The sequence below is a fragment of the Martes martes genome (genome assembly GCF_963455335.1).
Source record: "Martes martes genome assembly, chromosome: 15".
In the NCBI taxonomy this organism is placed as follows: domain Eukaryota; kingdom Metazoa; phylum Chordata; class Mammalia; order Carnivora; family Mustelidae; genus Martes; species Martes martes.
The window spans coordinates 6,520,202-6,544,512 of record NC_137903.1 but is presented as its reverse complement, the minus strand read 5'-3'; the positions used below and the strand labels follow the sequence as shown (position 1 = coordinate 6,544,512).

At 54.6% G+C, this 24,311-nt stretch overlaps 1 protein-coding gene across 3 annotated transcripts in view; it reads right to left on the bottom strand.

Annotated features, from left to right (window-relative positions):
• LOC308355608 (carboxyl-terminal PDZ ligand of neuronal nitric oxide synthase protein-like) overlaps positions 1-24,311 on the bottom strand; it is a 259,956-nt gene that overhangs the window by 21,141 nt on the left and 214,504 nt on the right. For all 3 annotated transcript variants that reach the window (XM_080823936.1, XM_080823937.1, XM_080823938.1), the window contains exons 5-8: positions 23,334-23,442; positions 14,304-14,445; positions 6,229-6,395; positions 4,663-4,842 (exon numbers count right to left, since the gene is read on the bottom strand). In XM_080823936.1, the coding sequence (XP_080680062.1) occupies positions 4,663-4,842; positions 6,229-6,395; positions 14,304-14,445; positions 23,334-23,442 (598 nt within the window). The remainder of the gene's footprint in view (positions 1-4,662; positions 4,843-6,228; positions 6,396-14,303; positions 14,446-23,333; positions 23,443-24,311) is intronic.

Below are 24,311 nucleotides of genomic sequence, written 5' to 3'. Positions count from 1 at the left end.
GCTCAGGGAAGAAAACCTCTAGATCCCCTTGTGACACCAGAGAATTAGGACGGGGGACACAAAGAGAGTGCCCTCCTGCAGGGGTGGGCAGGGGTAGGGGGAGAATATGGGGAGCTTCGTTCGCAGGTGCTCAAGTTCCCCAGGGCAGGGCGCCGTCCATACAGAAAAGCCGGCCCTTGAGTCGAACATTTCCGTCTGGCATAAAGAGCCATGAGAAAATGCCCCCGGGTCGGCCTGCTCCTTGTGCAGATTCGATCAGAATTTTAGCTTCGCAAGTGCAGAGTTAGAACATTTCAGGTGTTTTCCAACCCCAGGAGTGCGGAAGCACACGCTGCTGCCTACAGCCGGTGCAAACGAGCCTGCTGGCTTCTGCGGCCGCCCGAGGTGGGAGCAGGCACGAGGCTCAAGCAGCTCTCCGTGCCCCTGGGGAACCCCAGCCGGGTCAGGCATAGACAGAACAGCCTGGGCTGCTTTTAAACTGGAGACGATGTGATTGTCCCCGGGTTTTGCCCACGTGGGTCTGGCCTTGGAAGCGCCGAAAGAAGGCAGCGTTATTTTCAGCTTTGGCTGGGGCCGCCTGCTCCGGCTCTGTGGGCTCCGTTCCTCAATCCTGAAACAAGTGCCGACACCATGCCCTCCTGCCCTGCCAGACGGGACCGTGATTCGTGTCCGGCACGCTGTTCTTTCAAAGAATGAAACACCTTTTGCAAAAAAGTAGGCCGTACTCATTCAGAAAAGGTACGAGTTCGCTTCTGCTTTCCAGGGCTACAGGGGTCTTGGGCAAGGCCTATACTGCTCGCCAACGAGGTCAGCAGGAAGGCCATGGCCGGAGTGGGGGAAGGGGGGCTCAGCCCTGCACCCTCCGGCTCTGACGCCCACCCTCAGCCCACCCGGCGACACCAGACCGCCGCCCGCTCGCTCTCCAGCCTACTTGCCTGGACTCCAGCTCCTCCGTGAGAAGTGGGGGCAGGGCCAGGCTGAAGTTAGGGAGCAGGCACATGGAAATGGCGTGGAGAGAACCAGAGCGATTTGCCCCCCCACCCCACCAGACACACAAGCGGAGGCAGGCGGCGCTGTCTCGGCATGCACAAGGCGCGGCCCCCAGGGTGCTGGTGACCAGGAGAAGCCACGGGGACAAGAGCGAAGTCTAGGGCCTGGAGGTAGGGTGCGGGAGTGTGTTCAGGGCTGTTTGTCTAACTAACTAGAGCACACGTGATTGCGAAGCACAAGGAACCCATCACAGGTTTCAGAATAAGCGCGAGTAGCAGCAGGTAGGGGAGGAATTTCTAAACAGCAGCGGTGCACGCACAGGCCAAGCCCGCAACTGGCACGCTGGGAAGGAATCCGGCCCCCTTCACCCCTGCCGGTCAGCCGCAGTGCCCAGACCAGTGCTGGACCTTGACGGGCCCAGCACAAGGCCATGCAGGTGCCGGCTATGGCCCAGGTCTGGTTCAGGGCTTGTCTGTACGGTCATTCACACCCTTGAACTTCTGGCCCACCTCGAAACAGGAAGCCAGGGCAGCCAGGCAAGCCTCATGCTGGGTCGAGAAAGCAGGCAAGGGGGCTTGGGTATTCACTATTTACATGCTGAAATCTGAGCTAGAAATGTCTGAATGGCTGGGCAGCACCATCTCCTCCATACCCGTAAGGCAGGGCAGGCTCCTCTAGACCAGCTCTGAACCAATTTAGGGAGAGGCTGGGAGAGATCTCAAGGTCTTAGACCAAATCAGAACACCTTGAAGGAGAGAGATCTAAGCCTGGTCCCAGGATAAGAGCAAACGGGAACAGCCTAGGACAGTAAATGGGGGGGGGGTGCATAAATAATGCAAGAAGGGACCCCAAGAGTGCACCTGTTTGCAAGATACTCTGTATCCTTAGCTCTACCCAGGAGGACTTGGATGCTCCCAGAGGAAAGGAAAATGCGTTCCTACTTGCAGTGCTGAGCTCATAGCACTGCCCACTGGAATTCTGGGGACTACTGGCAGTTTAATGAAGACGACGGAAAACTTGCAGTCGTCTGGTGGCAATAGAGTTTGACGAGACGACTAAAAGCTGACCTCATGCTGGACACTGAGATCAATCTCACCACACGGCGAAACTAAGTGTGCCCGAGCGGACCTATTTTAAATGCACAAAGGATGTCAAGAAGACCTATTAATCTACCTCTGTCTCCTCTATGATTGTTGTTACCCAGAGACACGAACGTGAACAGGAAGCCCTTGGATCCAGTGCTACAAAGAGAACGAGAGAAGGAGGAACATACAGAGAAACTCGTAACAGAAGAAAGGCTTGGGGCTGAGTGTGCCGGGGGACACAGGAGCCAGAAGCCTCAGATACGACCCTACCGCTGCTGCGTTTCCAGGCAGCAGAGAAAGATGCCGACTGCGAGTCTGCCCAGAGCCTGCTCCTGGGGAGGCCAGAGAGTGGGAGAGGCGTGTGTTCAAGAAGCGATCTCTGACCTCGAGGTCCTGTCCAGCTAAAGATCCTGCAAGTCCCGGACCCTACCCGTCCCCTCCCCAGGATGGACATGCTACGCTAGCCTTCAGTCATGTCTCTGCCTGAACAGAGTGTCAACGAGGGCGCCACCAACTGCCACCCACAGACTGTGAGTCAGAGGCTCAGGGTTCCCAGCCCGTGGAAGATGCTGGGACGGAGAAGCGTTCATGAAGTGAACCGCAAGCACCGAGACTCACTGTCTTCGAGGAGCGAGACCATCGAGACGGGGCAGGGCTGTCTCACGAGACAGAGGCCCCTTTCGGTACCAGAGAACCCGTCTTAGGGTTTCATGGCAACAGCGGCAAAGCCATGATAAATTCCAGGTCTTGTGGCTTTGCAGACCGAACGCTTGCATAGACGGCCACGACAATCGTCTTGTCGTGTAGATTACAGACCTGCACACCGTTTCTCTTCAGTATTTAGCAGTGACTGCAAATTCAAAGGACTCTGATAATATCCATCATGAATATGCATCAAGCCCTTTCTTAGATAAATAATAATTACTTGGCAATTGATATGCCAAAAGAGAAAAGAATTATGGCTGGAGAATGGATTTGTATTCAAGGGGAAACTTTCGGCGATGATGTGAGTCATGGAATGGCCCTGCACTGGGGCACTCAGGCTTTGTGCTCCTGTCACCTGGTGCCCCAGGGAGGAGGGGACTCTCGGGACTGCCACATCGCCATTAAGGAGACAAGAGAATTCTGTCACTTGGCGAAGACCAGTGATTTTCCCCCCATGGGTGAGAGGCCATTAACGGCAGTCCTTCCTTTTTCTTGCTGTTCTGGAAACACCTGCAAACGCTCCTAGCATTAGCACACCATGTCCTTTTGTTCCATGGTCAGAATTTTTTAAAAGGCTCGCATCATTTCAGAGCCATGCCCCACTGGTTCTACGCTCTCCAACCTGCAAAGGCCTCCGGTGAGCCTCGCGCCCCAGGCCCGTTCTGTGTGAGACCGTGTTAGAAAGCCTTCTCAGAACTAAGTCACAGCAGATCGGGCTCTGGGCAGGTTGCCGGCAACTTCTCAAGGCGCACATATGGGAAAGGATAGCTCTGTCTGGGCGACCGCTGCATCCAAGGGTCTCGAGAAGAGTAGGCAGGAGAATCGATGGGATCAATAAGTGCTCCCCGGAGGAGTCTGCTCCCTGCCGTTCCAGAACGCAGAAAACCTTAGAGGTCAGCCTAGTCCCACAGATCGAGGAGGCCAGTACATGGAGCCGCCTTCCTAGCTCGCTCCCCAACCCCCAGTCCTGGAGGCTTCACTGGCCTCCTCTTCCTCCTCGCCGTCCTCCTCTACTCCCCCAGGTCCTGACCTGTCCCTTGGTCTCAGAATTTAGCCTATGAATGGTAGGAGCGATTCCGTGCTCGTTGTTCCCTCATGGGCCACAGCGAAGATGAACCTCAGATGCACGAGGCCCAAGGAAGACAGGGACGATAACGCCCTCTGTGGAAAGCAAGCAGAAGGGATCGCTGCCAGAGGCAGCAAGAGACACCAGCTGCCCCCTCCTCAAAAAGGCAGCAGCCGGACCAGCCTCTGGGGCTCAAACAGCACTTTCCTCCTGAGATCGAAGCCAGTCCTCCTGTGGCTCAAATATGGCAGCTACGGTCATATGAGTTGGATCCCGTTATAGCAAATGCCAAGGCCAGGACACTGTCACGTCCCGCCTGGAAGCAGCAGAGTGTTGATGGAGGGTGGGGGCCCGTGTAATGGAGGGTGGGGACCTGTGGGGACAAGGTGGGGAGGATGCCAGGGTGGTCTTTGCGCAAAGCTAAACTTTAGCTCTTTCAAGACCAGATGCACAAAGTCACACCTGTCCTGACTCCAGAGGCACCCCTGCCCACCCCAAACACCAGGAAATGAGGCAGGAAGGGGAGAGTGGAATTGGGTGCACCCTGCTCCTTGGTGAGCTCAAGTCCTTACCCGACAATGTCCAGCCAAGCCAGCCAAGCCCAACTCAGAGCAGGGGATACACGGGAAACCACAGCGTTTCCTTCCAGTTCAACTGCATCCCCCCGCCCCCTCCCCAATAAGCGATGATCCAACAGCATGAGCGATCCCCTTCTGGCTCCCTAGGTTTTAAACCTGCCCCTTTCCCCTCGCTAGGGAAGGCGCGTCAAGCCCATGAGAGTGGAGCCTGAGAGGTAGGGAGGAGGCGGAGGAGAACCTGGGCCACAGCCACTTGCGTCTGCTGCTGCTGCTGCTGGAGGAGCTGCTGGAGGAGCTGCATCTGGTGGTGGGAGGACAGCGGCGTCCCTGGGCCCAAGCCTGGGGGCTTCGCCGAGCAAGAGGGAAGGAGCATCCTGGGCGAGGCCGCCAGCATGGGCTCCGGGGGGTGGGGTGAAACCTGGAGGAGAAGACAAGACGGGCATGAGCCCGGGCGGTGGCCGCTCTTTGCCACAGGGCACGGACGCGGCTGGAGTGAAATGCTGTGTCCCCAGTGGAAATGTGGATAGGGCCCTGCGCTGGGACCATCGGGCAGGAAACGCTGCCTGGACCCTTTGTAATTGATCCAGCGTGACGGGGCAGATGATGAGTATACTGGCTCAGTTGCCTGGACCTTGAGGGGCCGATCTCTAGGGAACCTAGTTACCCACCACCCTGTCACGAGACCGGGAAGGGGGCTCCCTCATCCGGGGCTGCCTGCTGGGCCATGAGGCTGCGTGAGGGGGCCCACTCCAGCCGGCCCTGCCTCACAGGGAGAGCCACTGGTCTGGACAGACCCTCTCTGCAGGCTGGACATGGTTTCTGTGCCCTCCCCCTCGGTCTCCCTCCTGGCAGGTGGGAAGTGTCACTAAGACAGCTTATGTGGACCAAGTGCAGGGAGAGACGGCTTGTGTCTGCGAGCTCTGCTGCTGGTCCTTCTTCAGGCACGCGGGAGGGAGGCACCCACTGACAGACAGACGGCTCTTGTAGTTTGAGGCAGACCCATGATGCCAAGATAACGTCGGGCAGACGACTGGGGACTGTACCGCCCTCCAGACTAGAGACGGGCTTCTCCCGACGAGCCACCCACCGACCTGCACCAGAAAAGGCCGACCGACGCCCGACAGGAAGGGGAGGAGGCAGCATCGCGGGGAGTCAAAGTGGAGGCCCACTTCTCCGCCTCCTCCTCCCGGCTTTTCCGTTGTGTCTTCAGGTTGGAATGTGCTCTCAAGTTCTTAGTAGCGGTCTGGATTCTATGAAGAACTCCCTGGGAGCCCCGTCATCTCAGCCGGAAGACGGGGGGTTGGAGCTGATGATGCCTGGGTTTCTAACCCCCAAGGGGCCAAGTGCCAGCCTCAGTGGCCCATGCATGGGAGTGCCCCAGGGGTCGCTGGCTGCAGGCGGAGGGAGCCCGGACCCACTCTGCGTCGGCAGCTGAGCCTCAGGGAGCGGTCGCGGTGCGTGAGGATTAGCTCTGCACAGGCACTGAGCGGGGACAAGGAGCCACGGAGGGCAGGACCTCCACAGAACACCATCAGGGAGCACTGCGGGGCCTCTGGAGGGCGACGCTCGTCAGGCATAACCCTGCGGTGTCCTGACACAAAGCGGGGCCCAGCGTCGGCACACTGGGCTCCTCTCAGAGGAGAGGGAAGCTGCCCTGGTGTCCCCCCCACCCCCCGTGCCCCTCACTCTGAAGCTGACCCCGCACGAGTGAGGACGTGACTCTGACAGTGGCCGAGGCCGCTGTCTGTGCTGCTCCAGGAGGTCGTGTGCAGGCAGACTGTGTGATGGGTTGCCTCCCACCTACCTTCGGGTCTGGGTGGGAGCCTCCTTCCTTCCCGACGGCGTCGAGGTCAGTCACACCTCGGCTGAATTCCAGGATGTCATTCCCCGGGAGCGGGACCTCCACTGCGTCAATGTCCGTCTCCTCCGCGGTGGCCGAGGAAGCCCTCTCGGCTCCAGGGAGCTGGCGGCCTGCGGGATGACAGAGGTCAGGGTAGGGTGGGGTGTCACCAAGAACACCATCCTCCTCCCCTCCTAGCATGTCACATTCAGCTACCTCAGGCCTAGCACCCAGCCTCTGGCTTCCTGACCTCTCCACCCGCCCTTCATTCCCAGCCCAGCGAGATGTTCCCATTTAATCTTTTCAGAGCCCAGAAGCAAAAATGATGTTTTCTTGAGGCTGGACATGACTGCTTTGCCAGGTTGGCATAAGGTCGATACGGTCAGGATGCAGGGGCCCGACAAGAGAGGGGAGTGACTGTCACCGTGACCTCCTCTAAGCTCAGGAGTGGAATCCACCCAGGGAAGGACTCCAGAGCCATGGGGAGCTCCCTGGCCATGCCCTTGGTGGGCTGTCAGACCAGGGGAAGGGGCCCGGCTCCCAGGGCCCCAGCTCCAACGGCAAAAATCAGAGGCCGAGTTAGATGGACGAGGAGATGGGACAGAAGAATGAGGGTGAGGAGACCTGAGGCCCCGTCTGAGACAGGAACAGCCCCCCCACCCCTCTGAGTAGAGCTAGACTCCGACCTTGTGACCAAGCGCAGAAGTCAGGCAAGGGGCCTGCAGGAGACAGCAGTGGGGGGACAGAGGGGGTGGCCGGGTTTCAAGCCTTCTCCAGTCCGTCCACACTCCGCTGTCCACCTCCCGCTGAAGACGGCGGCCGCGCGCGCCGCGTGTGTGTGAAAGTCTTGATATTTCTTCTTTTCCTTCAGTCCCTGGTCCTAGTTCTTGATTCTGTAAAAACCTGCCCATCCCCGGGCCATTCCTGGAAGCATTTATCTTTCTCTACATTTGGAATTAGGCTCACTGCTACTGTACGCAAATAAGATTTCTTAAAAGATTTCAGGGACCAAGCACCACGCGAAAAATGGAAGAGGTTAGCGTCCGTAGGAAATACGGAGAGCCGGCTCCCTCCCTGGGCAGCCGGGCCCCGGTTATCAGAGGGCCTGCCTTGCCGAACAAATAGGTTTGGTTTGGTTTTGTCTTTTTAATATTTATCTACGTAATCTCTATACCCAACGTGGGGCTTGAACACCACCCCAAGATCAAAAGTTGGTTCTCTACCAAGCGAGCCGGCCAGGTGCCCCTAGAACAAAGTGTTCTGGCAGGTCTCCCTCTGCAAACCCATGTGAGTCATCTGCGGAAGCAAGTCTGGTATTCAGAACGCCAGTGGGGTGCTTGGTTTCCCTCCCGGCTGCTCTGGGACCTGGGACACAGCCGCGGACCATGGCCTGGCAGAGCAGCTCTGCTCCCCTGCGAGCCAGCGGGCAGGCACCCAGAGCAGGCTGCGTCCCTCCACACCCCTGCGCCCAGAAGTGACCTTGCTGATGGGCGGGAGGGCTGGCCTGTGAGACGGAGGGCTGACGGAGAACTCGTAGTTATTTCTCAGAAGGTGGATGGGCTCGGTTCTCTGTGCCAGTGTGGAGATGAACAGGGTGAAATGCCTGTGTTTTGAGCAGAAATCATTCCCCCTGGTCCCCAGGAGAGGCTCAGTCCCGCGGCACCGCGCATCCATCTGTCGGCACAATTAGCACCTGCGATCAGGCGTGCCTGGCCTTCTAGTCCACCTTTCAACACCCCTCAGTCTTGAGGCCTGGGCTTGGTCTCGTTCATGTTTGCCAGGGATCTGGCATGGGGAAGGTATTCAGTAAACACTAACAACGGAGCTAGTGTCATGACAGGATAGCAAAACGGGAGTGTGCTACAGGAGGAGGCTGCCCCTCCCCAGCCCCCACCAGCTCCCCATTCCCGGAATCCCCAATACCAAGGGTGCAAAGTGTGTGGAAATGCCCAGCCAGAAGCCTGGAGGGATCGGGAACTCTCCTGCTTCTGAGGGACTCACAGACTTCTCAGTCATTCCGTTTGTACTAGTGGGGTTCGCACACTAAGGCTGAGGAAGGGGAGTCCCAAGCCGCGGGACCTGCTTACTGAGGGATTTCCTGCCACTGCATGGGCTGATGATCACCTCTGAAGTCCTGAGCTTGGACGATGGCTGATGGGTGGAGGCCAGGATGGTAACTGACCTGTTAAAACCAGGAGGGTAAAGCTGGGAGTAGACAGAATGTTCTGGATGCCATGCCTGTTAGCATACCAGACAAGGCAAATCGAGAGGGTGGACCCACAGCCTGGTCTTCCTCAGGTCCTGACAGACAAGTGGGGGGGGGATACCTCATATTTGCAACTCTCCCGGCATCAGGAAGCTCAAAGGACAAGAAACGCTAATGCAAAACCTTCTCGCAAAACTGGGACACTTACGAGATTGGGCACTCTGGATTCCCACGTGTAAGAGGGAGAAGTAAGACTGCACTTGGCGGGGGAGGGGAGGGTAGTGTTGCTTTCTGAACTGCTTCTTTAAACTACTTCTACTTGATGCGATGAATTATAACTAGGAACCACAGAACATAGGCTGGTTTCATTTACTCTGGTAAGTACGTGTAAAACCCCTGTATAAACAGAAAGGCACTGGGCATCAGAATAAGTGAGCAAAAAGCTGCATTTTCAAGGCTTCCCCAGGCTGATGGAGGAAACAGACAGACACCAAGGTGGCAGCAGGAGGCTGTGTCCCCTTGGAGCTCTCCCGGGTGCAGAGTTGGAGCCGGGGGAGGGGGGGCGCTAGAGAAGCCCGTGCAGAGGCGTCCCAGTGGGGGGCAAAGATACAGAGGTCTTGACTGCCAATGGCTCTGTATGGCAGGACCCAACCAGGAAGAGTCGGGATTTTATCTGGAAGGACTGAAAGCAGGTGAGTAATACTGAAGGGTTTTCATCCTTTCAAATTTCACCCTCGAGATGATGTGGAGGGCAGATCTAGAAGGGACAAGATAGAAAGCAGCACTCCAGGGGAGACACAGGAGGGCTTACGTGAAGAGGGTCGCGGTAGCACAGGAGAACAGATATAAAAGGTTTTCAGGGGGCAGAAATTACAGGACAAGGTGACAGACTAACTGCGGTGGGGGGAGAAATAGGGGTGGGAACACGGAGAGATGGAGGAAGGGAGAGAGGGATATGGGTAAAATGAGTTTTGACATTTCTGATTTAGGTGACCTGGTAGGGACTGGGGCCCTTTAGGGCAACCTCAGGAGGAGCAGGGCTGTGGGTAAGACGGAGTTTCAGACCTACTGGAATCACAAGGTCTCTCTTCAAGAGCCAAGTGGAGATACCCATCAGCTGTTGGAGAGTTCAGGAAAAAGGTCTGGTCTGGAAATAAACACCAGTCGAACACATGGGAAGTCAGGAAAGAGCAGCAGGGACCGAGCCCAGGAGAAACGTAAAGGATGTTGGAAAACAAGTAGCAGATGAAAAAAGAAAGGTTGTGCCCAGAAAGCCCAGCAAGGCTGGTTTGGTTTGCTAGCTAGGGGCCCTCGGTGACCTTGACCGATGGTCCCAGGAAGGGCTGGCAGGGAGCAGACAACGCATCGTGGGAGGCTGAAGGGCTAGCAGCCAGGACGGGGCGACGAGGAAGAAGCTGTATGAGTGCAGATAAATCTGGCAAGAAGCTGAACGATGCGGGAAAGAGCTAAGGCAGGGGAGGTGCGGGGGCAAGGCCGGCTGGCGCGGGTTCGTTTTGACGATGAGAACGGCTTGACCTTATCTGTCTGCAGTGGGCAAGAAGTCAGCATGAGCAGAAGACTCAGGTGACCACTTGGGAGAGACGGCACTGGTGGCCTGGTGCTCAGGAGGAAGAAGGTGAAGGTTCACCTTGGCCAGGGGGAGGACGCTGGCCACGGGGCAGAAGCTGGACACAAGCAGCAGGACTGGCCGAGCCGGGTGGCCCGGGGAGTGGAAGGCTGGTTTCCCGGGCACAGCCCGGCAACAGGGGCTCAAAGGAAAGGCGTCGCTGGGTCAATGCAGAACTTGTTACGTGTCAAAGATACAGTAATAAAATGGTTTCAAAAAAACCCAGGAGCTTATCAGTTCAGTCGGGAATGCTAGAAATGGCCACTCTGGGGCCTCAAAAGTGCCCTGGAAACATGCTTAAATTTAAACAGCATCACTACTTTCTGGGCACTGATGTAAGGGTTTACTCGTTTACTCGTTTACTCATTTACTCGTTTACTCGTATAAATCATTTATCAGAACTGCCCTCAGAGGCAGGCACTGATAGATAAACTGAGGCACAGAGCTGGGAAGGCGGGTGCCGGGGCTCCAGGCCTGGGGCTCTGAAGCTCGGTGCTATCACTCTGATTCCCCCCTCCCGCCACGGGCTGGTTGCTTCCACCCACAGCCCCCCTTAACCCCCCGACCCCCCTTCAATGCTTCACGGACACACTCCCAGATGATCTGGTGTATCTGTCACGGGTTCGTACCGCAACCCCAACTTTGAAGCCCAGCTCCTCGCCATTGGGGACCCGTCCTGCTGTTCACAGTTTATCCCCAGAATCAAGCCTGGCACCTCGGGGCGGGGTGGGGGGGTGGGGGGGGCGGGGACGAGATAAGCGCCTGTTGAATGAAGGAGGATGCTAAAACCAAGGAGAAACAGAGGGTCGGGCTGCGGTCGCCGGGGCTGGAGGAGCCGGGGAGGCAGGGGAGCAGACGGGACCGGCCGCGAGCAGCAGATGACACAGGTGAGCGGTAAACATCGCCCCACCCGCTGCTCACCGTCTAGATGGTCAGAGCTTTCTTTTCAAGCTCTGTTCTTCCCAAGGATTCCAAGCCCTTCCCCTCGTGGGATGGCTGCGGGGGGAGAAGGGTGCCTCCAAGGGAACGGGATCTCTCCCAGGAAACCCTCTCCGGGAGCCAAAGAAACCACACAAGGCAGAGCAAGGCAGGCGGAACGGGAGCTGAGGCCCCACCTGGCTCCGAGCCCCAGGGACGGGCCCAAGGCAGCCGCTGCCAGAAGATACAAAAGATAAATCTCCCCGAGGGTAGGGAACGGTGGAAAGAATGAGGGAGGAAAGAAAGGCAGGCACAGAGGGAACGGGGCTGGCAGCACACGCAGAGAAGGTCAATGCCATCTTGAAAGCGTTGCTGAAACCCAGAAGGCAAGGGGTGGACGAGACATCAAAGGCAGCACAACCCAGCGCCGTCCCAGTCCTCGGAGTAAACAGGTCGGCCCCGCACAGTCCCGGGCCTGTGGGGCGGCTCGGGCAGGGGCAGGGGGTGGGGGAAGGGGGAGATAAACCTGTGTTAAATGGAAAGCTCCCGAACATGGATGCGAGGTGCTTGTAACAAAACACACACACACCAACCAACCGCTCTACCCTGGTGTTTCTGGGCGCCTCATTACAAGCAAGGACCCCACTGCAGTCAATAAATGCTTCTGGGGGAGGCATTATGGACGGAAGAGATGTGCTCCTAGTGGTTTGCAGCCCGTCAGCAAGCAGGAGGGCCGTAAAGAGCACGGGACCATGGGGCCGGGCAGTAAGCTGCTTTCCTGGAGGAAGGAAGGTTTCCCATTCCGGATCTGCGGCATCCCAAACACAGTGCTCTAAGCAGACTTACCCTTCGTGGTAAATGCTGCAATCAGAGGGGACCCTAATTTGTCACGAAACTCAGACCTGCCCCAAGACCGTGGGACTCAAGAGACCCTCCTGCCTCCTTCCCGCACTGCATAATGGGGGAGGTCATGCATTTCCGACTCAGAGCCACAGAACTAGCTACTGTGTAACATGTCTTTCGAGTACCATACAGGTGGCCCTTGAGCAACATGGGAATTAGGGGCACCGACCACCCCATGCGGTTGAAAATCCGCGTGTAACTTCTGATGCCCCCAAAACGTGACTAAGAGCCCGCCGTTGTTAATAACCGTATCCGTAATAGTCAACCAACACATTATTTCGTAGGTTAGAGGTAACACACCATAATCTTAGAATACAAAAGCTGGAGGAAAGGAAATGTTATTCAGAATGATGGTGGTTGGGGCGGTTGGCAGGTGGGATCACAGGAGTGGGGCCTCAGGGCAAGACTGGCGGGCTGAGCAGAGAGCTGGTGACGGTGACAGTGACAGTGGCTGTGGGTCGACCAACGTGGCCGTGCTCCTCCCACTGTAGTGGATGGTCAGCACTGAAATAACAGGCCTGCCAGCCATGCCCCCTCTCCCCTTATTACCTTCTCCGCGAGTGTTTTGTCAAGTAACATTAATATACAGAAGGCTTCTCCTGCAACCTCTCTCCCTAAGATGTAACTTAAATGATATTCTACATATAGAAACATCCGGTCTAGTACAGTTTCTTCAAAGTTTAAGAGGTCAAAGACCCAAGAGTAGATCCTTAAGGAGGTCCAGCATGGATCGGACGTCTGTGTAACCTACTGGCGTCCCTGCAGAGCAGGGCACGTCACAGGGCCTCTCCCCTCCTCGTGTAAATGAGGATACAGCCCTGCAGAGTGATGGAAACTGTATCAGGGAAATACATGTAAACATACTGATTTTAAGGAACTGACTGATGGGACTGTGGAGATGTGACAAGTCCAAAATCTGTAGGGTGGGCTCGAGACCCAGGGAAGAGTTGTGGTTCAAGACCAAAGGCCATCTGCTGGCAGAATTCCCCTTTTGCTCTATTAAGGCCTTCAATTGATTTGTTGAGGCCCACCTACATTACAGAGGGTGTTCCGCTGTACTCAAAGCCTCCTGATTTAAATGTTAGTCTCTGGGCACCTGGGCAGCTCAGTCAGTTGGGTGTCTGCCTTCAGCTCAGGTTATGGTCTCGGGGTCCTAGGATCAAGCCCCACCATCTGGCTCTCTGCTCAGCAGGGAGCCTGCTTCTCCATTTCACTCTCCCTCTGTGCTCTCCCTCACTCCCTCCCCCACTCTCAAATAAATAAAGTCTTTAAAATAAATGTTAATCCCATCGGAAAATAGCTTCCCAGCAACATCTAGAGTAACACCCCATGTTGGATGTGCTGGGGTCTATTCCGACCCATTCAGGGACACATTCATGCCTCCGTATTTCTAGCTAGTGTAGCTTTATGTCTTCATGTCTGCACACCCACTCATCTGTCATCACTCATCTTTCCAGGAATTTTTCTATTCTTTCTTGTTTATTTTTCCATATTTCTGTTAAAATCATAATAGCTATCATGTATCTGATGTTTACTATGGACCAAGCGTTTCACAAGTATCTGCTCATCTGTGGTCACAATAATCCTATGAGATGGACACAACGTTATTCCTGTTTTCTTCCAAAGAGGGAACTAGGGCCCAGAGAGGTTATTAACTTGCCCCAGATCACACAGCCGGGGCCTGGTGCTGCCAGAATGAAAACCAATCGTCTGCGTTCTCGAGCCCTTTGCAGTATGAGCTTTTACTTTGTTGTTTTCTGACCTCTTGAGTTGATACTTCACTAATCTGATTTTCATAATTGATTATCTGTTAACATAAACAGTCGAAACTCTGGATTTTCCTCTGCACGCCACTTTATCTGTGTCCTCCAGGTTCTGAATATAATAGCTTTCCATTGTGTCCCTTGTGCTGTCAGAAATTTGTATTGTTTTGTTAAAGTGGGAGATGAACAGGAGAATTCGTATTTTTATAAAAGACGTGCAAGTTTCCTGACTTTCGCTGACACTTCAAAATGGGAGGTACTGGAAATAGGTCCACAAGGAAGGTTTACAGCTCTACAGAATTTAGAAAACAGGGAAAGAGCTGTTAAGGTCACTATAAACTTTATCTTCTTTCTGATTTGTTTCACGAATGTGCTTTTGTACTGGAGTTTTCTTGGGGGTTGGATTTGGTAGCATCAGCCGCTTAAATGCTTCCTTGTTCGATAAACATCTGTAATTCTCTATTAGGAAAGCCACACGTGCTTCCATAAGGAAGGTTTGGAATCCAGAGAGAGAAAGAAACACTAACTTGTTTTTTGAAGTGGACCGATTGCCTGGGCCCCATACCAGGTGTCCCCCAACCCGTCCACCCGCACTCACCGCAGCCACCTGCCGGGAGCCTACCTGGGTCCCCTGAGCTGCTGCTGTTCCTCTCGCTCTCTCCGTCCTCCTGGCCGTCTGCGTTCTGCTGCGTGTGCTGGAGGCTCAACTTATGGCAGACCTCGAAAGCCTGCCCGACCGTCCGCACGATTCTCATAGCCTGGCTCTGGGAAGGACAAAGGAGAAGAAAGGAGCAAGTGAAGGGCGTGGGGGAGGGGGAACCCTTTGCAAGGACACAAGAAAGGCCAGGGATGGGAGAGGACGTGCCGGGGCCTTGTGGACAGAAACCCACAAAAGAGATGGAAAGTGATGTCCATGCTGACCAAGAGGAGTGCGAAGCCAGTTTTCTTCTTGAAATGGCCCAGAAAATAGACACTCACCAGGGTTCTGTAACAGTAAGTCAATTGGAAGGACAGACACCAAACCCCCCCTTTCTGGACTTAGCCCAATTCCTCCTCCCGGGTTTAACAAAAGTGGTCGAGATCCTTCCGACGCCTTCGCCAAGCATAATCACACGTTCAGTGGGTTTGCCACGCGACGGGCAACTTAGCCGTCACTTCTTCCCTCCTGGGACCAGTGAGTCTCCAGCAGACCAGGGGTGCTGGGGAGACAGAGACGGAGCCAGTGAAGCCCAGAACCCAAGTGCCCGGGAACTGCACCGGCAGTGAGGTCACCGACAGAGCCTTCCCAGTCTCGCTCTAAAGACACCGCTTGCTTGGGTCTGTTCTGTGGCTTTCTCTTTTCTGTTTTTCCTCCTTTCTTCTTTATTGGGGCAGAGGTGGGGGGCTCAGGGGATGTTTAATTGCTTCTTTTAACAGCCCAAGGACAGAGTTTGACTCTAGCTCTCCTTAACTCGGAGGAGGAGGAGGAGACGAGACAAGGGAGCCTCGTCCCCTACATTCTCAAGGGACCCATGCAGGCTCCCAGGAAGAGCCCCCAGCACGGTTCCCAGGGCCCGGGTCCGGAGGGGACAGCTGACCAAGCACATTATCAGTCTGCTTTCACCTTCCTCCCAAGACTGAGTCTGGTGCAAGCTACAGGCTGGGTGAGCTCAGCTCACTGCTCCTTGTCTGTGGGGGTCCCCAAATGTCCCACCACCACAGCAGTTTATTTAACCGTGGCTGTCCCCCTACACCCGTGTCTGAGATTCGTCACATTCTGGCTGATCGGACCCCAGGTCAGCTGTGCCTACTCGGCCAAGCTCCACAGTCACTCGAGCATCTGTTGCTACAAAATCTCAGGTTCTCCTGGGGAGGACAGGGGACCAATTCCACCACCCCTGGGAGCCATAGACACGCTCCTTAACTGGCTTTGAGGATGATGTTAGAAGCTGGAAAGTCCTCACACACGTGCCCCTGAACCTAGAGGATTAGCAGGGGCTAATTAGCAGGGGCTGGGCCAGGATTCCTCACCTTCTCTTCGAAAGGGAGCGCTCAGATTTCAATCCAGTGGGAACCGGCTCTTCTGAGGACCTGCATTTCTCCCGCATCCCAGCCGGACGACCGAGCACACTCAGGACTGACCTCTGAAGAGCTTAGACTGTGGCCCACATCTCTGCACCCTTTATCAGGGACGAACGTCCAGAACATACCCTCCCACTGCAACCACTGACAAGCCTGGGACGGCCGGAAGAAAGTGGGCTCAGTCCCTCTCGTGCTTCGCGTTCACACGTTAGTTCGCTCACCATCAGCGGCTGGGGACCCTCACCTCGGTTCCCCGAAGAGGCAGAAAATGCGGACTTTGGGCTCCCCGGTCCCACCGTCCCTGTGTCACAAATGGCTCCCTGCCTCCTCTCCTCAGGCCCCCGCTCCTTCCGACCCGCCCTTCGTGACAGTTGTTCTGTGTGCGCCTCTGTGATGTCACCCGAAGGGCTGAATCAATGCCGTCTACAGCACCGCCCCTCCCCCCCCCCCGCCCCAGGTGGGTCAGTGTACGACTAACGTGTGTGACAGCGCCTCCCACGGTGCCCGGCTCAGCCTCAGGGCTCATGAACAGGGTCTGGGGCCGAGAGGCAATTAAGACAGAAAATAAATAGGAAAGACTGCACTGACTCTATCACAACAGAAAGAGAGATGTTAAGAGGGTTGCCTCTTACTACATAGGTGAGCGCCAAAAGTAAAAGGCTTTGAAACCACCCTTGGCCCACAGAGCGTAACAGAGGAGAAGCCTCGGGCCGCATGATCTTTGGTCTGCACCTGTGTGATGGTTTCCACCACCAGGAAATTGTCAGATTCAAGTTCTAGATGTGCACATTCACGGCTAAACAGCTTCCTTCAGTTTGTGCTAATGGAGTCACATTTCCACTCACAGTGAAAAGACCCGGTGGCACGTTCCACGAAGAGCCCTCAAACTTGAACATGGAATCAAGTTACCTGGCTGCCTGCTTTACAGGAGGACAGAGACACGTAAGAGCACGGGGCTCCCTTCTCACCACTCCAGGAGCTGCGAGACGCTGGATAGCTCCCAGTTCTCAGAAATGGCTGTGTGAGTTCTGGTGCCCACTGACCTCTCAGGCTTGCCTCGTCTCCCCAGTGGAAAGTCTACTATTAGGTGATTCCCATTTAAGGAGCCCACTAGAGGAAGTTACTGGAAGGAGGCTCGGAGGGCCAACCTGTGCCAGGCAGGGCCTGTCCCTCCCTCCACTGGTGCCATCTGCTCTCTGCACAGCCCTGCTGCCTCCTGCCTGCTGGGCCTGCCCCACCCAGGGACTGGGCCTTCTGTCTTTCCAAGCAGGAAAGCTGGTTCTGCCTGCCACCGCCGAGGAATGCAGGACTCACAGGTGCTAAGACTTACTAGTTCGTACGCCATGCCTAAGCCCACGAGGGAGGACTCTCACTAAAAGCAGCTTTCAAAAGAACCTCCCCATAGGTCCCCATGGGCCACAAGCAGCTGTTCACATCTCATGACCACAAACAGGCCTTCGGACATCAAAGTGGAGATGTAAAGCTGGGAAGGCAGCCAGGCATCGAGCAGGACGCATGAGTGGCATGCTGGGAAGGCAGTCTCCCCCTGTTCCAGAATCTGGCCATTCTCTGGAATTTGCTAGATTGCTACAAAGTGTCACTTTGCCACATTTTTTTCTGGACAAATCCTGGTTGGTCTCACAAAAGTCCCCTGAAAGTGCTCGGCCACATGGATCCAATCTTCCTGTCCAAAAGCCACTTTCCATCAGCAGCCCCAAAGCATTTGTGGGCTTTGAGTTGTCAAGACTAGGCCGGCAGTGGTCACTTTGATGTTTTTCAAAGCTGGGAAGGAATATCTAACCTCGGAGTGGCTCTCGGCCACAGATGGGGAGCAGGGCAGCTCAGGAGAGCGCCGATTACAGGCAATTTAGTGAAATAGGCCTGGAATGGAGGCAGTCTTACAACTTGGTGCTACTTACCCTCTAGACACACAGAAATGCTTCTTCAAACCATTCCACTTATTGATGCTGACAAAGCTTCCATCCCCCTCCCCGCCCCCAGGCCATCCGTCTGTCCAGCACAGGGGTCAAGACACGACCAAAGGCTGTCCTCTTTAGTGTGCCTACTGGGGCTGCCAACGACACGCCTAATGGGTGTCAGTATCCAGGGAACCGCAGCAGCCACCAGGAACTAAGGCCACGTTCTCTGTGACAATGGGCAGCGACTCAAGGGCACACGAGAGCCTGCGGTGGTGGCTTCAGGAAGACAGAAATCAAAAGGTTGATGCCCCCGTACTTGGCCGATCCAGGGAAAAAGTATAGCCTGTCGTGATTTTAGCTTCTCTTCCCATGTTAAGCGACCCTGTTGTTGGTTGGCCCTGCTGACATGAGGAATCTTCTGAGTGTGACACACGCGTGAAGAATGGTAGCTATTCGTCTGATTCTGCAGCTGACTTAATGAGTGACCTTGGGCACCGCTCTGCTTTTCGCTGTCCTGGAAGAAGGTGTGTTTCACAATCTGGAGATGATGAAATGAGTCCTCGGGTAAGCAAGGAAAGGGAGGAGCGGGTGCTCATCATGGAGGTGAAGATGGCAAAGGCAACAGTAAGAAGGGAGAAACGTGGGGCACACGCCTCCTTAGTCCACGGCTCTCTCTCCTCCACTCTCATCTACTGCCCCCGCCCCCCGCACTTGAGACCTGTCTGCCACGTGCTTCTGAGTTCTAGGGGACTGAGGTCCAATACGTCAGTTCCAGAATGGCCCCTGGCTCCTGATTCTTCTCATCTATCGCAGCAATAAAGTCCAATGCCCTTACCTTGACCTGAACTACCACAGAGTCTGAACAACAACAAAAAAATAGAACTGAAGATCATGTTTCTTTAATGTGCTTTTTTTTTTTTGAACTGCAGTAGAAGATTTAAGCTTATATCTATCAAATGATTGCGGTGTACAGAATTCACAATGCTGAAGCAAGAAAATATATTTGGACTTCAACAGAGAGGAAGATCCAAGGTGAGAAGACTCTGAAATGGGGGATGGGTGAGGATTCTGTCCAACAGGTTATGGAATGGCCTTGATCTATAATTTGATTGAGGCAGTGCCTGGGACACCAGAATATTGCTCGCTATGGGGAAAGTTTGGTTTCAAAGTGAGTATGAGTTTTGACATCGACAGGACATAGGAGTTCTTAACATTTCCAGTACACGGATGGGTTCTTCCTTGTACTGTGCTAGTCCATGAACCATAGGACCATAGAGGACAGAAGGCTGGGTTATAACCTCGCTACTGGCACTCACCACCCAGGTGACCAGGAGCAAGTTGACTCACCTTTCCAGGTGCCGATTTCCTCATCCATAAACAGAGAGGTGTGGACCAGATGAGTTCTGAAACCTGTGGTTTCTCTATTTTGACTTCCCAACCCCACCCCACCACCCCAGCATTTAAGACACCAAAAAAAGTGCTTTTGCCCTGAGTGTCAGACCTCCCTCTCCTTCATCCCAAACTTGGCGGGGCAAGTGACTGTTTAGCCCATGACCGTCATCATCACTCCAAGTCTATCGCGAGTGATCAAGGACAGACTGTGAGACTTCTCAGCAGTGGGCGCTCATCTGACAGTGACAGCATTACAGGAGGAAGTCATTTCTCCTAACCCAAGCCAGCTGAGCCGCGATGGCAGCCAAAATGATTTCAAGGAGCTGCCCACAAAGAGAACGGAGCTTCCTACAGCTTCCGTTAATCACCAACACTTCACGCACTGACGCGCTATTAAGTACAGTCACACTTAATCAGGGCCGACAGCCTCATCCTCCTGGGGGCAGGAGGAAAAGACAGGAGGGCAACAGCCACTGCACAGGAGAGGTCAAGAGATCACGCAGGAGGCAAGAGGCCTTGCACATGAATACTAGCATCGTACGCTCCTGAGGGGGGGAAGGAGGATGCTGTGGTCATTAGGAAACATCTCCACCAGGTGCTCTGGTGAGGAGAAGCCCCACTCCCAGCCTTCAAGTTTCTTGCAGAAGCCTCAACGACATGGGGACAGATACCCCCTCCGCAGACACACGTCCACCAACCAACCTGGCAATCCTTCCCAGTCACACAGAACTTGGTCCTGATGATCGGATATTTCCACACACAACCACCGGCATTCCTGAGATGCCTCTCATCGCACTTGGTGGTGGGAAGAGTTCACGTTCCTTTTACGAGTTTCATGGAACAGAGGTTGGTTGGAGCTCGGGGTGAGGAGGCGCGAGGCCCGGTTCTAGTGTCGGCGCTGATGACTCACTGTGTGACCAATGGCAACCTACTTCCCTGGGCCCTTTCCTTCCCCAACTATATGATGGAGTCAGTACCTACCCTACAAAGACAGTGAGAGGAAAAAAAGGAAAATCCATGTCGGAGTGCCTTGGGTCATTCAGAGTTAAGGAGCTCTCCATACCCAAATGACAAGGGCAGGAGAATCTCACTGCAAACAGGTCTTGGAGAACAAGGCTACTCCTTGTTCTGCAACTTCCTGATGGAAAACAGTAAAATGGAGTGGTTAAGAGTCAGATTCTCTGGGCTCAGTCCCACTTGTTATGACTTATGCCCCTTAAGCTTCTGTTTTCCCATCTGGAAAATGAAGAGCAGACAAGTGCCTATCTCACACACCTGCCGCGGGAATGAAGTAAGAGAACTTATATAGAGAGTTTAGAAGAGTCACAGGCATAGCAGGTAAACAAAACAGATGACTTCCTTCTAAGCCAGAACCTGAGTAACCTGGGGTCCTAGGTGACCAGCAGGTGCTAGGTTAGCTTGCCACAGTCTTCTGCTGTCTGGTTCCTGACAAGAGCCCAAGAGGAGAACCACACCGGCCATATGCGTGAGCAACCTGCGTAAAGATCCCCAGATCCAGAATCACAGTCATGTGGGGGCGCAGACGGGGGCCTCCAACAGGACAGCAGAGATGCCTGACCCCTGTTCTCAACACACAGGAGAGACAGTTCTGCTCCCCAGGGTGAACGGGAACCACATGAGGAGACTGTCCGGGCCCTGGGTGCCCACACCGGGGCCATGGTGTAATCCAAACAGTGATACCCCAAGCCCTTGACACAGCAAGGAGCTCATCAGTGGATTTTCTACACTGTGATCAACACAAGGCTCTGGAGAACAGCCAGGTCTGCTGGCTGCCAGTCAAGAGATCTCCCGACCGACCTCCAATGCTCCAAAAACATCCCTGCGGGCATGGAGTCCCCGTACCCCCACCCGCCTAAGTTCCTACGACTGGCCAGTTATAACTCTCACCCAAACTAACTATTACCTCCCCAGGCCAGAAGCGCTTTACAAAACCGCAAATCACCGTCCCCAGAGGTTCACCGGGATAAGCACGCAAAACCTCGCAGGCGGGTCCTCCGCGCGCCCGTCTGCGGGCTTCCCTGCACAACTCACTTCTCCTCACTGGTGCTTCCACGCACACTCGGGCAGCAGCGCGCCCCACAGGCCGGGGACAGCATTCTTTCAGCTGCGTGGCTGCAGGCCAGCAAGGGGCCTGAGAACCCACTCCTCCGAGAGTAGCAACTTCAGGAGCTAAGGGGAAAAGGGCCACGGGAAATAGATGAGCCAGATCCGATGGGGCCCGAGAGCTTGGAGACACGGGAAAAGCTGAACTGAGAGGGAGCCGGGCGACCACGGCTTGTCACTGGGTAATAAGAACTTAATTCCGTGCTTCGCTTTGAGGTCAAAGTCCCAGTGGGGCCTGCTCCCCGAATCAGGTTTTGGCAGAAGGACGGGACGACCCCACCGTGTTTGTGTCACTCCGCTAGATCTGATGGCAAAGCAAACCGAAGGAATGATACTCTTTACCCCAGGTTTCCCTGCTCAAAATTCTTCCATTCTGACTCCGGCCAGTGCCCCTTCAGGCGACCGTGGGCAAGTCACTGCATCTCTCTGAGCTTCCGTTTAGTCATCGGGGAAACGGGGGGTGAAAACCACCTGTCTGAACTTCTTCACAGAGGTTTTAGAAGAATCAAGCAAGGTTAGATATTAAAGTACTTGGTAAATTATAACGTGCCATGTGTAGCTCTAATAAATTCCCAGGCCCACGCGGTCCAGTCTCTGGACGAAAAGGAAGTCAGATAGACAGTTGGGCACTCAAAATGAATTAAAAGGGACCGTAGTCTTTAGCCACACCTGTCAAAGCACATTATGGGGGAGCCAATTTTCAATTCTCAGGAACACTGCATTTCCCAGATCTCTTATACCTCCAAACTATAGAAGAGCCATTCACCCTCCCAAGCCCCCCGAGCTTGTCCCCTCTGGCTTCTCTCTGCCCCTCTCTCCCTCCTCCTCTTCCTATCAGTTCTTTAATACGCAGCTGGACTCGACCCCACTTACATACTTTCCCTCCACAGTACTATCATCTAGAAGTCTAGCAACTTGCATTCCTTCCACCTTTCCAGTTCTAGGTCCTTCTATCCAAACTCCATGATCTGCATTACAAAGCCTGGGAACAGGTGGCCAAGGGCACCAATCTCCTTAGAGGAAGAAGGTAAATCAGCAAAGCACGGGGAACAGGTCGGGGACTGGACACACACATTAGTGAATCACGGCCCTGTCACGTATTATCCTGATTAGGCCCACTTGACACAGTCCCTACAAATCCATTAAAGATGCTTTATGGTCTACGAGGTCATACAGCATCAAAGAAGAGGTCCCCAGGAAGGGATTTGGAAGTCGTCCTCACAGAAAGCCATGCTCTATGGTTTGTGGCCAGAGCAGTAGATGTGTAAGGAATCTTAGAGGCATAAAGAAAGTGTTTTCTGAAATCTCCTCTGCAGAAAAATCGCTCCTAGGAGATTACACAGATGACAAGGCAAAAACATGATCCCTTGGCCAAATCAGTTTTGTGAGATGCTGGGTTAAGCAGAGTTAAAGGAGTTTCTCGAACTTTAGGACTTCCCAGCAAATTCAAAGAGGATAATTTTGATATGGAACATTTTGGATGGTAAATATTTTTCAGGAGACGTTGTGGGAAACTCAGCTTTCGACTCACCTCCTTGTTTTATAGATAAGGAAGCGGAGACCCCCAGAGGATAGTGACCCACATAACATCTCTCAGGGCTCTAATCGAGAGGCGGGGCTAGACCCCAGGTTTCTAACTCCCGTTTTGTGTTAAATTCTGGAGGAAAGATAGAAAAAGCATCTACCAACTTGCCGAAGCTGCATTTACCCAAGCATCAAGGTTACGACCCCAAAATAACCACCTAGGACAGCCAGCCTCGCACACAGAGTCTCCACTAGCCTCTGCATGTCATGACTTACAGGCCCCTGACAGATATTCAGAATATGATGGAAGGTCACTTAAGTCAACGGCTGTGCTTCCTGCCTACCACACTCCTGGTGCGATCCACCTGCCCCATTCCAGAGCCCTCATTTGACAGCCCGAGATCGCTCGATCTGTCCGCGTGTCACGGAGTACAAAGCTGAGATGAAACTGAAGGGGAAGTTCATTCCACAGGGACACTGACAGACCGCTCGGAGGGCTCCCGCATGTCACGCATGCACAGCCACCTCGAATCTTGCCTCTCCAGTAATAGGAGAGGGGTCAACACTGGGGAGGGGGGTTACTCTGGTTCCGTCAAAGGAAAATACAAAATGACCAAAGACGGCCCATTTACCTTCTTCTTGGATTTAAAGACGTTACACCTGAAAATGTTGCTGGCGCCATCTCGGGCGATGTAGCTGAAGATCTTCAGGTCCTGGGAATCATGAGAAACGTAGAAGATCCTACAGGAAGAGGAACAGAAAAATGCACCGAAGATGGCATTAGGTTCAAATCTCCAACGAGGTAAACCGTGTTGAAGGACTTGCTGAAGACAGAGCGTGCCTCCTCCTACGAAGGCAGGCGGCACTTTCCAAAAGCACCAGAAAGTCCCGAGGGAGCTCTGGATTCAGAAGCGGGGGGCATGGGCGGGACACGGACCCCATGCTATTGCTAGGCAGCAAATCTGTGCTGGGAGCTTGTCTGTTAGAAGGAAAAAAATCGTTACCATCCTTATCAGGGCAATGAATCCACATCCTACTGATGGAAATGGGGGCAAGTTTCTGGACACCTGTCCATGGGTCCAGCCAGACGAGGGGAGTCGGGGAACTGGCAGCGCGGGCCCCGCTGGGGGAGATGAAGACAGTCTGTGTCGCTATCAGAGTCCCTCTCCGGCAGGCCCACGGCCTCCACACACTCGCACCGTGGCGCCGCCCATGCCCCCACCCCACGTGCCTGCTGCGGGCCGGGCGCTACCCCAGCAGCAGCAGGACAGATAAAAGCCCTAAAGCCACAGAGCTCACGTGTAGGCGATCTCCATAAACAACACGAGGGCTCTGAGGAAAAAGAGGCAGAACGGGGGGCAGTGTGTGGGGCGGCTCTTCTAGCCAGGGCGGGCTGGGGGGAGACCCTGTGGAGAGGCAGAGGCCAGAGCACAGGGAACCTCTCGGGGAACCCCCCGGCAACGCCACTGCAGGAAGTGGAAGCCCTGCGGCATTCCGAAGGTGCTGGAAGCGCTCGCACAACGGCCAGAGGTCAGGGTGGCTTCAGTGGAGCTTGTGGGCTCGGTGACAGGGTCATGGAAGCAGCCAGAGGCCAGCACACGGGGGCCCTG